This window comes from Argopecten irradians, chromosome 1 (genome assembly GCF_041381155.1).
Source record: "Argopecten irradians isolate NY chromosome 1, Ai_NY, whole genome shotgun sequence".
Classification (NCBI taxonomy): Eukaryota; Metazoa; Mollusca; class Bivalvia; order Pectinida; family Pectinidae; genus Argopecten; species Argopecten irradians.
In genome coordinates, this window is record NC_091134.1 from 35,912,948 (window position 1) to 35,925,754 (window position 12,807).

Consider the following 12,807-nt stretch of genomic DNA (forward strand, 5'->3'; position numbering starts at 1 on the left):
TCTGATGTATCTGATTGCTGTTCACAGAGAAAGTCCAAGTACTCGCTACTCACATAGCAACTGGTTACTTTTTGCATGCAAAAGATCCATTTTGCATTATCTAGTCTTTCAATCTTCCACATATTCTCTTGTTTGATATCATGCTCTTGGTATATGCACACATATCTATTTAGTCAATTTTCTGCAGTCAAGTTAATTTGAAATTAAGGATGCTATCTAAACTTAATTTTATTTACATCTAGTGATCATCACCTTCAAAGTTCTTTGAATTTGTGTAGAGAGGGCTAAATAAGTTTCAGAACTTGTGCATAATACTTTTTGCCAGAGTCAAAAAGCTAAAAGAGCACATGTATATGATTTAAATCAAAATCACAAGTATTTTGTATTTTGCCTCTGACAGTAAGTAATTCCATTATTTTCACATTGTCGTCGAATTCGATAAATCAGAATTTCAGACCAATTCAATGAATGTTTGTAGAGTTATTGCCCTTGGTATTGTTTATACGGTTGCTCTTGGTACTGCTATGACCTCTGAGGCCAACTTGATTTCCTCTCTTCTAAGAAAAGAAATCTTCTCTGAAGACCTTTCACGTCATAGACAGAAGAGCTTTGAGAAGCAGAAAAGCTAGAAATCAAGTGATCGGAGAATGTATTCTAGAATTAGGAGAGGGCATACTGAGTTAGGCTCTGGACTTTAACCTCCTTTGTTACAATACAATACATATGAAACAGTTCAAAGATTTGAATAAAAACCTTTTTAATTTATAAAACAGGTACTTGTTATAAAACATGTACCTTACTTACAATCTCTCAAGGAAACCTCTCGTACATCAACCTAGCACAACCAAAAGACATATCTCACTGTTTCATCCATATCCACCAGACCGGCTCTCAAAGTCTATTTTCACCCTCACAACTAACATACAACATGCACAGATCCCACTTCTTCACAGAATAATAAAACAAGCACGTTTGTCACCCCATCCAATCATACTTGTCACCTGCTAGAAATATCATTTTGCAAATCACATCATCTTTATCATTGTATACCAGGTACAATGTACTATCTTGACAAGATCTAAACAATTATTGTATCAAACTGATACAAGTAAACATAGTTTAAACATGAGATATTTCCTGGATATACTTTGTGTGTTAAGGTGTGTAAGATCAATCATATTTCATTAATATGATTATCACTATATTAAGGTTAACTGCTATACAACTCGGACTATGGCTCGAACAACTGGTTGTTTATATGTATGATTATGCTAGTAAGAATTTTCTACTAACAAAAACATGATCTTAATCATGGGATACCTTCAGAATAGATAATGACTTTAAAATAAGGCCTAGTACAAAATTATCTTAAATATTTGTGACCTTGACCTCAGTTTCATTACTCAAGTTCCTGCTGTTGAAAATTTTCATGACCTTGACCTCAATCACACGTCTTTAAGATCCAATCGCAGCCTGCTGTTGTGACCTTCAGAATCAATGTTCAGTAACCTTGATCTTGGCCTCAGTACTCAATAATTTGCTGATGTAACCTTGGTGTAGTCAAAGTTCTTTAAGATCCCACCACAGCCTGCTGTTGTGACCATTAGATTCACTGATAAATGACCTTGACGTCAGACTCAGTACTCATGTGACCTTTCATTATGATGACCTTGACCTCAGTCCCAGTACTTGATTATACCATCCCAGCCTGCTGTAGCCACCTTAGATGTTTCGTGCGGATGCCACAGGACACTGATACACACGTCGTCGTGGGCCTTGAATTTGCTGTAAAGTTTGGTAGTTTTCCAGTCCCAGACATATAACTTCCCATCTGCATCTCCAGAGATGATGTAACTGTAAACAATAGTAAACAATTGTATCTGCATTTTTCACATTCAAACTGGAATAGTCATTTGTATTGGAAGTTTATTTGAGAATATATTGGTATTAAATACACTGTATATACATTTTTTATTTAATCATATTTGTCGGAATACGGATGAACTTTTCAGAGACAGGTGTATTTCTTTCAGGCATTCTGTTGGTTTCCTTGTCCCTTATTATATCAATAGTATATATTCAAAGTGCATCAGATCCCCCTTTCCACCCAAAACATAATATGTTACAATTGTCCTTGTGATATGGATATATCATACAACACTGTATATGCATATGTTCCTATTGAGTGTTGAATAAGATATGCTTGGTCATGACCAAGTACCCAGATACTTTGTAATTACCATTACGGTATATGATATCTCATATCACTACAGAATCTTACTTAATACAGAGTATACCTTCTGAGAAGTACTGTATGATCTTCTGATAAGTTCACTTTTCTATATACTGGTCTAGAATCTTACCTCATATCTGGAGAGAAATCTACATTACAGGCATATCCAGCCACCTGAAACATAAAAAGTTTTACATCAAGTCTTTTACCAAGCAAAACATTTAGGCATGTAACTCTCTAAAGATACCTATAAAACTCCATATACCAGGAATATACAAAGTTACAATCCGTCAGGATCATTACATTATAAGTAAAGTTTCAACAGAATTTTCCTAGCATATCCTTGGAAAAAATTGTTCAGATGAACCCTACTTACACAATTATGTTGTAAATGGTCACCATAGCTGTCATTTTGTGGCACCATTAGACTTAAGAAGAGACAGAGAGGTGTTAACTTTTGTCCTAAGTTTGGAGAACTTACCATGTGTCCAGTAAATGTTTTCTTTCTCATGTACTTAAATCTGTTGAGCACATTAAATATGGAGACTTTGTTATCCATGGACTGACAGGCTAGCCATTTCCCTGTACAACAATAAGAACAAAGTCTTTGCTCAAAGTATTGGTCATAATACTTTCATCTGTCTTTATTACATACTGTACATATGGTTATTTCTGTGGAAATATTTTTCGCGATTATGATTGACATTGTTATTAATGTGAAAATTTTATTATTGAAATAACGAGAAGTGACTGAGTCATATAAACTCTGCCAGTCAGAATGCAAAAAATTAAATAAAACCCGCTAAATATAATTTTGTGCTTTTTAATTTAAATGAGCGAATAACCGGCTATTATATAATCACAGCTTTAAAATAAACAAAGTTATACATACGTAAAAGTACAAAATATAAACACTTTAAAAAGGTTTTACTTGTACTAGAGAAGTTCATAATAGAATGATTATTTCAACGCATAAATATCCTCTGATAAATATTTACATGCAAATGAGACTACACTGCCTATACAACAAACCAGAATCGATTTACTGTGTTCAATTCAAGCTCTAATGGAAACCAAATTACTTTAGCAACCAAAACAGAACAATTGATGATTTACAGTAAATATTGACTCCACTGATTTCTGAAATCGGACCCATCCAAGAGTACTTACCATTGGGAGACAAAGTGACTGCTGGCATCGAGTGCATAGACGGATCAGCAATATATTTAAAATCCACAGGAATATCCCTATTACGAAAAAACATCAGATATAAAGCTTTTCAAATGTCATCAACTTTAATCTCATATTGCGATAGACACATCTCTTTGACGAAGTGATACTGAAAACTAAGAGTCTGAGTAAAACACCAGAGTCGCTCTCATAAATATGATCACCAAACATCATTAACAAGTTGTTTCTTTCCAATATAGGTTATTCTTAATCAAACTTGTTATGAAATTTAACATTTAAAATAAGGTGATCAATGTAAGGTTTCTTTTTCTTTAAATATGTAAGTTAAACAAAGATAAAAACTGACAGACAATACTTACCATTCCCAGACTCTTAAACTCTTGTCATCAGAGGAGCTGACAAATCGCCGATTCTGGTCCACGAATGTGATGGTGTTCACAGCGCCAAGATGGCGGTCATATTCCTGGACGATTTCGCCTGACCGAATATCCCACTGAAATCACAAAACACAAGATTCTTTTCATTATTACCGAGTAGTAACATTGTGAGTTCATGAATGTGAGCATTGAAAGGGTGGTATGTTGACCTGGATGGAAGCAAACAAGCATACTGCAAGAAGCAATAACATGCTCTCTAAACGTTCCTACAGTATTATGATGCAACAATTCATGTAATATTTTGGTGAAAAATCAAACAAAGAGTCCACTTTTTAAACAAATTGTATACTTACACAAACAATTTTTTTATCGGAAGTTCCTGCCACAAACAAGTGTTGTTTATCTGGTTCCGGGTGGAACTTCACACAGTAAGGTACCTTTCTGCTGGTAAATCGTGATTTGCATTCACCTGGAAATTAAACTAAATGCTTAATCTTATGACAACAAGTAAATCATTTACATTTGTTACAGCTATTGCACAGAAACAGCAGAAAAAGACATTTTCCCTTTAACAAGGGGCTGTAACTCTACAAAATAACATCAGAAAGTAACTTATTACAGTTTAAAGAGAACTGAATAACATTGGTGATTGCATGAAAATTGCACAAAGTGATAATTTAAGTTAATAATCATAGTTCTTTATAAGTCCATCAATTAACAGATGTTGTATGTATTAATCAGACTTATTGACAAAATTCATACCAAAATGCTCACTCATTATTGTATAATTTCTTCAATATTTTGTCTAGACTCGTCACAAACACTTTAACAATAACGCAAAAAAGGTGAACACCGAATTCGAACCTCTTGTTAACACCTCATCATCTAAAATTCATTAGCTCAGGTGATACAGACACAATATAACTAAAACAACCAATAAATTCATTGCTTAATAATTGATATACAGAGGAAATATTTATAAAAGCTTTCTTGAAAACATCATCCTCAATGACAGGTCTTAACATAGGCATCATCGTTTATTTTGTTATCCCTTCACTTTAAATGCCATTGGAAGGTGGGCAGACATGTTAACCCTACCGATTCTGGCGGAAGTCTACCGCTTTTGAGACTGATATTCCGCCTACCGCTTTAATATCCAAATATTCCGATTTCTGCAAAACATCGTCTTCATTTTTTTTTTCTTCCGATTTCTGAATTTTTCATAGTCGGTTGGGGCTGCCATGGTGGCTTCAAAATGCATACCAGACTGAGTAGGCTGACTTGCTTCATAATTAAGTAAACAAAGGAGGTGTGAACACTCCCTGACCAACACCCACTGGTGCTAATTAGCAGCCTGGGGCTAGTTCCACCTTGGCTTGGTGGTGTCACTTGTGTCTGAGTGTAACGATATGTGTTACGTAGGCCTACCGTAAGGAAACAATCATCTGGCCTTTCAATAAATTTTGTGCTTAAAACTAGTAAGCATCATTTCAAAAACAAACACTACTTATAATTGAAATGATTTACTCACGTTTTTAATGTAAAATAGGCATACAGTGTCTGCTGAAAATCATAAACTTTGCAATCGTAATGGCCGCCATTTTGGAATGGGGTGATTCTAATAAAGGATCCGGATTTTGGTATATTTTTTCAGGATATCACTAAAAAAAAGTTATTATTTTTTTCGGAGTGATAATTTCTCTAGAATATTTGTGTAAATTTGAGAAACAAATATTTGTATTTTTTCTTGCATAAATCAAAAGAAAATGAGTCCAGTATGTATTACAAAAAAAAAGTGAAAAAAAAAAACCAAAAGAAATAGACAAAATGTATAATTAAAAAAGGTGATAAATAGCATTGAAATAAAAGTATACAATGTATTTATTGGCATTTTTCATCTTCTAAATTTTATGTAAGCCTTAATTAACATTTAAAAAATACAAAATGAGCCACCATGCAAGGCCTATGGTAATAATTAAAGTTAAATCATAATTTGTTAACAAAATATGTTTTTGTAATTATTTTGCATATTATTGATATTTATACATCTCTGACGCGTCGCGAAAAATGCCGCGTGTAACGCTACCGCTTTGGAGTCAAAAATCTACCTCTTTTTGCTCTCCAAAGGTTAACATGTCTGGGTGGGGCTACGCCAGGAAAAGCACTGGGCAGTAGCTTGATGCCATAAGAAACCGTTTTGGTTCCCCAAAAATGACAATGACTTACCTGTTTCAGTGTCCCACAGCTTACAGTACCTATCATAGCCACAACTGAGGAATTCCTTGCCATCATTGTTGAATGTGATGTCTCGGACTGCTTGTTTATGTCCTGCATATGTCCGTATGCATCTCCGTTCATTGTACACCTCCCAGATCTGGTAACAATAACATATGACATCACATATCATTAAGAATCTTCTCTGCTGAGAAGCCAAAATTTTCTTGTAAGTATCTTTTTTCTTCTCAGCTATAGATTTTTGTAAAGATCAGATCATACTACATGACTGTAAATGGTATAAAAATCATATGTGGTGTGCTTGATCTTGACAATTGTGAATAAAATATAGCCATGTGACACAATGTGTGATTTCATAATAATTTCACTGTTTTGACCATATACACAGCAAGCTGAAGCTAGATCTTCTGTATTGGTTGTCTCATAAGTATGACTGCAACATTGACATAACTAGTCAATTTGTAAGATGCGCAGAAATGAATTCTTGGGAATTTCAAACTTGTTATTTCAAAGTTAACTTCTGATACACAATATCGTGTTCAGATATGATTACATGTATATAATTGTGAAATAGGAAAGGAAAGCAAAAATTAGTGCATGAATTAATTGGGAAATCTTACAAAGCTTTCATCTGAGAGAAAGACAAAGTGATCAGTACATTATCTGGTAATAAATTATCTTATAAATCTTTGCACTAAGACACAGACCCCTCAATAAGTTCTGGGTATAACTTACCTTAATTTTACAGTCCATACTACAGGAGAGAAGCAAGTGAGCAGATACAGGAAACCAGCGAATGGCGGACAACCCCTTGGTGTGTCCTGTCCATGTATGGATGTGTTTTTTGGGAAGGAAACATTTCTCTGGAGGTTCCTCGGACTTCAGATTCACGCCCACATCCTGTGGGATGTGAAGGTAGGACCGGCCCTGGTAGTCGTAGGCATCCTTAACTGTAGGACAAAGGGAAGCAACATTGAAATCAACATCTACATATATATATCATATGAATGTTTCAATTTTTATCTTTCATTTTCACAATTTATCTCAAGTTGTACAAATCTTTCACTATGATGAGAGAAACAAAACATTTATACAATTTTGATTAGATTTTTGTTTTAAATTTATAGCAGTAACTTAACCTTTTACTCTGATACAGAGAACAAAACAAAGAAATAAATAAATTAAATACCCTTTGAATTCTATATTTATCTATTAATATCTCTATGTGTTATGAATAGTATTGATTGTGAAATGCAAAGTATGACAATAACAACAGTCTTGAGAAAACCTGAATACATATAAAATGTCTTATTGAAAACAAACATCACATGTTCTCGTCATTTGAGACCCACAATTCATCACAATAATATGCTCTGCTAAATTGTGGCTGAGCATAGTGGATCAACCGTGGGTCTCAAACAATGTGTATAAGTAAATCACTGTGTAGTGATCAATATAAATACAAATTCTATGTGATCAATATAAATACAAATTCTAAACAAACATCCTTGTTATTGTCATAGGAGACCCACAGTTTATCACAATAATATGCTCTGCTAAATTGTGGCTGAGCATAGTGGATCAACCGTGGGTCTCAAACAATGTGTATAAGTAAATCACTGTGTAGTGATCAATATAAATACAAATTCTATGTGATCAATATAAATACAAATTCTAAACAAACATCCTTGTTATTGTCATAGGAGACCCACAGTTTATCACAATAATATGCTCTGCTAAATTGTGGCTGAGCATAGTGGATCAACCGTGGGTCTCCAACAATGTGTATAAGTAAATCACTGTGTAGTGTTCAATATGAATACTAATTCTATATTACTGTGTAGTGTAGTTTTCTCCTCAGCGGTCCTTTCTTCTGTCTGTTTGTTTGTTTTACTCCTCTTGGCCAAAATCTCATCCAGCTCCTTCTGTTCATCCTGTTAGTACACACATTAACTGTTACCACCAATACAGAACATCTACTTTACCACTTTATTATTATTCAGGAAAAGTTCATACAGTAACCATTAAGCAGAACTAAAATCTGGGAAAGGTGTGATCATTAATAAACAAACATTTTCACAGAGAACACACAAAGAATTTGTCTTTATAATTCAATTTCAGTGATTATAGTCCCAGAAAAGGGTTGTTCCAATTGCATGCATATACGTACATGTATTACAAAATATGAGTCAAATAAGTAAAACCAATTGTAGTATTCCAGATATCACTGGTTACTTTCAAACAAACATCCATAGGACACAAATTACATAAATTTGTAAATATCTCACAAAAAGTAACTACAAGAGTGTGAACAAAACAATATTGTCATTTTTTTTAGACAATTTGTCCCTTGATCAAGACACACAAATATTTCAGAGAGTTCACATAAGATAAAGATAGCCATAATAGAAATACAAGGAGACACAGAGAATATTACAGTTATGATATGCTCAATAAACACTTTGGCGTGAGGAGGTTAAAAGCAGATACTGAGACCATTTTATAATTATCAAAAGAACACAGTTAAAAGACCCATTGAAATGTCAATGATATCTGAAAATATAATAATCTGATTTTCTTGGCCCAAAGAGACACACTATAGTCTGTTTTACAGAGACTAAAACCTAGTTTTATTTTGATCAATTATGATTACACTGTAGTACCATAAACAGAGATTATGATTTCTAACTTACTTCACTTGGTTTCATCACAGTTTTCTCATCTACAAACTTTCCCCAGGGACCGAGATATCCCTCTATGTCTCCAGGATCAGAATTCCGCAGACGCTTCCTCTTGTCCTCAGGACGTTTAGGTGCAGCCTCAAATACGGTAAGACCTAAATTTAAGTCACAAACAGACTGTAGTGATGATTCTGTTCAACATGTCAGGGTAATATTACTGGTAGTACATTGGCCAAGCTAGACAACATGATCTTGGCACCAACTGAATTATCTATTCAAACTTATTTCTATTTATCAGGGTATCTATTTATAAATTTTAAGAGACAATCATTTAAAGATAACATTATGAGAAGATTATGATTATAAAGCACAACAAGGAACCAAGGCAAACCAGAGGGCAGTCACAAACTCACAACCAGGGACAAAGGCAGCAGAAGCCAGGAAACAGGGAAATCCAAATGGTTTGTGGATTAGGTTTTAATACAAGTTTCCAGTTGATCTAGTGTTGAGTTGCATAGTGTGCCATGTTTTGATGTTATTTTAAGACTACGGTATCAAAGTAAAATGTCGTGTTAAGTTTTGATGTAAGTTTGAGACTGCCCTAGTAGCATGCATGAAATGTTATATTAGGTTTAATTTAAGTTTGAGACTGTCTACAACTACCTGAACCATCTGGCTACTGTCATGTGATGTTACCCAGACTATTACCTACCTTTACTTTCCTCAGCAGCCACTTTGTCCCCAACTATTGGTAGATCTGATGATACCTGAACATCCACAGAGGGGTCCATGGCATAGCCTACAAAATATATAAATATTTCTATAATGCCAACCCATATCCCTGTATATTATATATTGAAAACATCAAATATTAAATTTCTTCATATATAGACTGGTATAAGCAAAGCATGTTATAAACAAATTTGTATCTTGCAATTGACTATCTTTCTTTATCAAGAGTATTATTTACCAAGCTTGAAAAATGGTGCATGAGAATTTTTTTTTTTACACATAATCAGGGACTAATAGAATAAAAAGGTACAAAAAGAGTCAATAAAAACATACAAAAAGAGTCAATACTTACCATAACTTGTGAATGTTCTACGTTGATTTTCAAACTCAAACTGGTTGAAATGTGCAGACTCAGCATAACCAGAAATCATGTTTTTTGTAGCAAGCATCTGCTGTGTCTTAAATGGGTTAGATGGTCCTACCTGTCATAATCAATAAACCAATAAAACAATGGTACCAGAAATCTAATGAAAAACTCATTGCATGAATTGAAATATGGTTGATAAAAACATGTTTTCTTTATTGTCCCTTTTAAAGAGACAATTCACTCAGGCTAATTCTTTTACATAACCAAGAAGCCAAATATAGCATAAATGTATTGTTCTACATTTCTTATGAAACATATAACGTAAAACATTGACAAATTCCTCGACATTGTTAAGTATTTTAATTAATGTCGTTGAAATATCAAATCGTTGATCAATACGATTAAGCAGGTACAATATGGACGCTGTACCCATACCCGAGCCAAAGTAACGCACGTTAAACAAATGAACTACATAACCACTGAGAATGTGATAAAATGATTTTCAGGCAAGACAATTCACCTAATAAGGTAAACACATTATTGTCAGAGTGATTTGAGCAGTTTTAGACAAAAGTTGCATTACTCTACGAGCAAGGGACAGGGTTCGGCATACAAGAAGTTTGACCACAGTGTGTAATAGCGGACAGCGAGCAAGTTTCTCACATGTCACCACTATGGGCTTGTCAGGCATATCACAGTAAAACCGACTGATCTAATTTCCATTAGAACTTGGATTTATCTGATATATGTACACATTTTAATGTTCTCTTAGAATGAATTGTCCCTTTAACTATATTTGAAATTAAGAATATTATACTAATATCCTTCTTTTATCCGAGGTTTTTGGCTGATCATTACACAATATTCATGTAAACTATTGTTCAGAATGACAATTTCACATATTTTACAGTAGCTAGCTAGTTACTTTTAAGAAATTTTTTACCTGAGGTGCAAACATTTCCTCAAACTTGGGGTTATATTTCACCTCTTTGGTTGTGATATCCAAAGCACGCTGCACACCAACATCTTCCTGTAACAAATTCAAATAGCACATCATGAAAATCACTACTGTTGAATTAGGTTTAAAAATCAAAAGAAGGTTAAGATCATCACTAAAATCACATTTATCATTGTGTAACAGGAGAGGAAAAATTTAGCAGCCAGACAGGATTCCAACCCGGGAACTCCAGACACTAGCTGGATGCTCTTATTTGGCGATCGATTGGTAATATGCCTATATAAACAAGTGTACACAACACGTTGGTTTTGGTTTGCGTTGGTTTTATTAGTTTAACATCCTATTAACAGCCAGGGTCATTTAAGGATGTGCCAGGTTTGTTGGAGGAGGAAAGCCAGAGTACCCAGAGAAAATCCACCAACCAGCAGCCAGTACCTGGCAACTGCCCCATATGTTGAGAAATCTTAACCACTCTGCCAACGCAGCCCCCATATACAGTTCTAAAGGAGCATTTTAGTAGCTATTCATGATCACATCACTTATATCAGTATCTGCCTTACATAAGCTTTCACTTATATTCTCTTATCCTGAATTTTTATCCTTATGTTATTAGAACATTAATTTCGAATAACTGTCATAATGTTTCATTCGCTATTAAGTGAGAAGTTCATTCGAAGCTCTGTTCCAGTAGCATGTATGTAAGTTAAGCACAAGAAATCTATTGAGGTTGCATGCATGGATAGTTAAATTTCTTTCGTACTTCCGGTTTAACCAGTTCTGGTATATGCTTTGCTCCGGAACTGCTTTCTGCGGTAACAGAAAGCATATATCTGTTACTAATTCATATACATTAACAGGAGCAACTTAAAAAAGTTAAGTAATAACTATAAAACTTTTTAAAATTAAAAGCTATGGAATGCAGTCAAATTGAGTAATTATGTGAAAAGAAAATGCATAATGTTGTTTTTAAAAATTATTATCAAAAAAGGGCGTCATAATTTTTAGAATGCCTTACAACTGATCACAGACTCTATGTTTCTGTGGGGGAAAAATCAAATTCTGTTGTCTAACTTTGTTGTAAGATGACAATTTAGGTGCTCTCCATTGACTTCAGTGTATAGCTATCAGGGAAATTCAGTGCAAATGTCATGGTTGAATGAGTTTTACCTGTGTTCCATTTTTAGCACCATAGTAAGCAATGGAGGTGGTTTATTTTGTGACTTTTACCAAAATTGAGACAATGAAGTTTGTCCCATTTTGATTAATAATGTACTATATTACGCCCTTTTTTGATAAAAAAAAAAGTTTGAAACAACTTCATGCATTTTTCTTACACAATATCAGTGTTCAATCTACGATTATTTTTCGTGGGTCCTTTTCAATGGTTTTTGTGAAAACAATGGGTCCCACAGTGTTATAGATACCCATTTCCAGAAATTTCATGGGTCCTTTTGAAATTCTGTGAGGCCAGGACTCGGGATGCGCACGTAGATTTTACTCAAACAGGTAACTGTTACTCAAATGGGTAACTGTTACCCATATGCAGGGTTGGGCCCAACCTGATTAATGCCGGTGAAACAGAGATCATCGTGACAGATTAAACAAAGATCTCTTCTGTCTAATTTTAACGTGCGAAGAATAAGTACGTAGATGATAAATAGTACCGAGATGTTCAATACAACTTCTGAAATTTAAATCTGAAAAGGCAAAATGGACAAGTAAACAACACCTTTGTGATTACTAAAGGAGCCGCGTCTAGCATTTGAGTTGACACGAGCGATTTTCCACTTTGTATTGGTTTCAAATGAGCAGTCAAATCTTCCACCGACTGCTTCGTTTCTTCATCAGAACCAGAAGAATCACTCGCGTAGTCTTGCAGAGCAAGCATTGCGACGATCGGCGGACATCGACAAGTCCCGCAGTTAATATTTACTGCTGAAAAAAGTAAAACTAAATTATTCAAATTTTAATTTGCATCGATCTCTTCAACAATTTTTGCCATACTTATTTTTTACGATATATCAGCACTAATA

At 34.3% G+C, this 12,807-nt stretch overlaps 1 protein-coding gene across 1 annotated transcript; it reads right to left on the reverse strand.

Annotated features, from left to right (window-relative positions):
• Positions 1 to 740: 740 nt before the first annotated feature.
• On the reverse strand, positions 741 to 12,687 carry LOC138325951 (pre-mRNA-processing factor 17-like). The gene is made up of 14 exons (XM_069271975.1): positions 12,504 to 12,687; positions 10,760 to 10,846; positions 9,802 to 9,931; positions 9,430 to 9,516; positions 8,730 to 8,872; positions 7,874 to 7,970; positions 6,772 to 6,986; positions 6,028 to 6,175; positions 4,155 to 4,270; positions 3,784 to 3,917; positions 3,404 to 3,480; positions 2,715 to 2,815; positions 2,364 to 2,407; positions 741 to 1,854 (listed from the first exon to the last, which is right to left on the reverse strand). Exons 1-14 carry the CDS (start codon positions 12,660 to 12,662, stop codon positions 1,677 to 1,679), a joined length of 1,716 nt encoding a protein of 571 aa, XP_069128076.1. The 5' UTR covers positions 12,663 to 12,687; the 3' UTR covers positions 741 to 1,676.
• Positions 12,688 to 12,807: the final 120 nt, after the last annotated feature.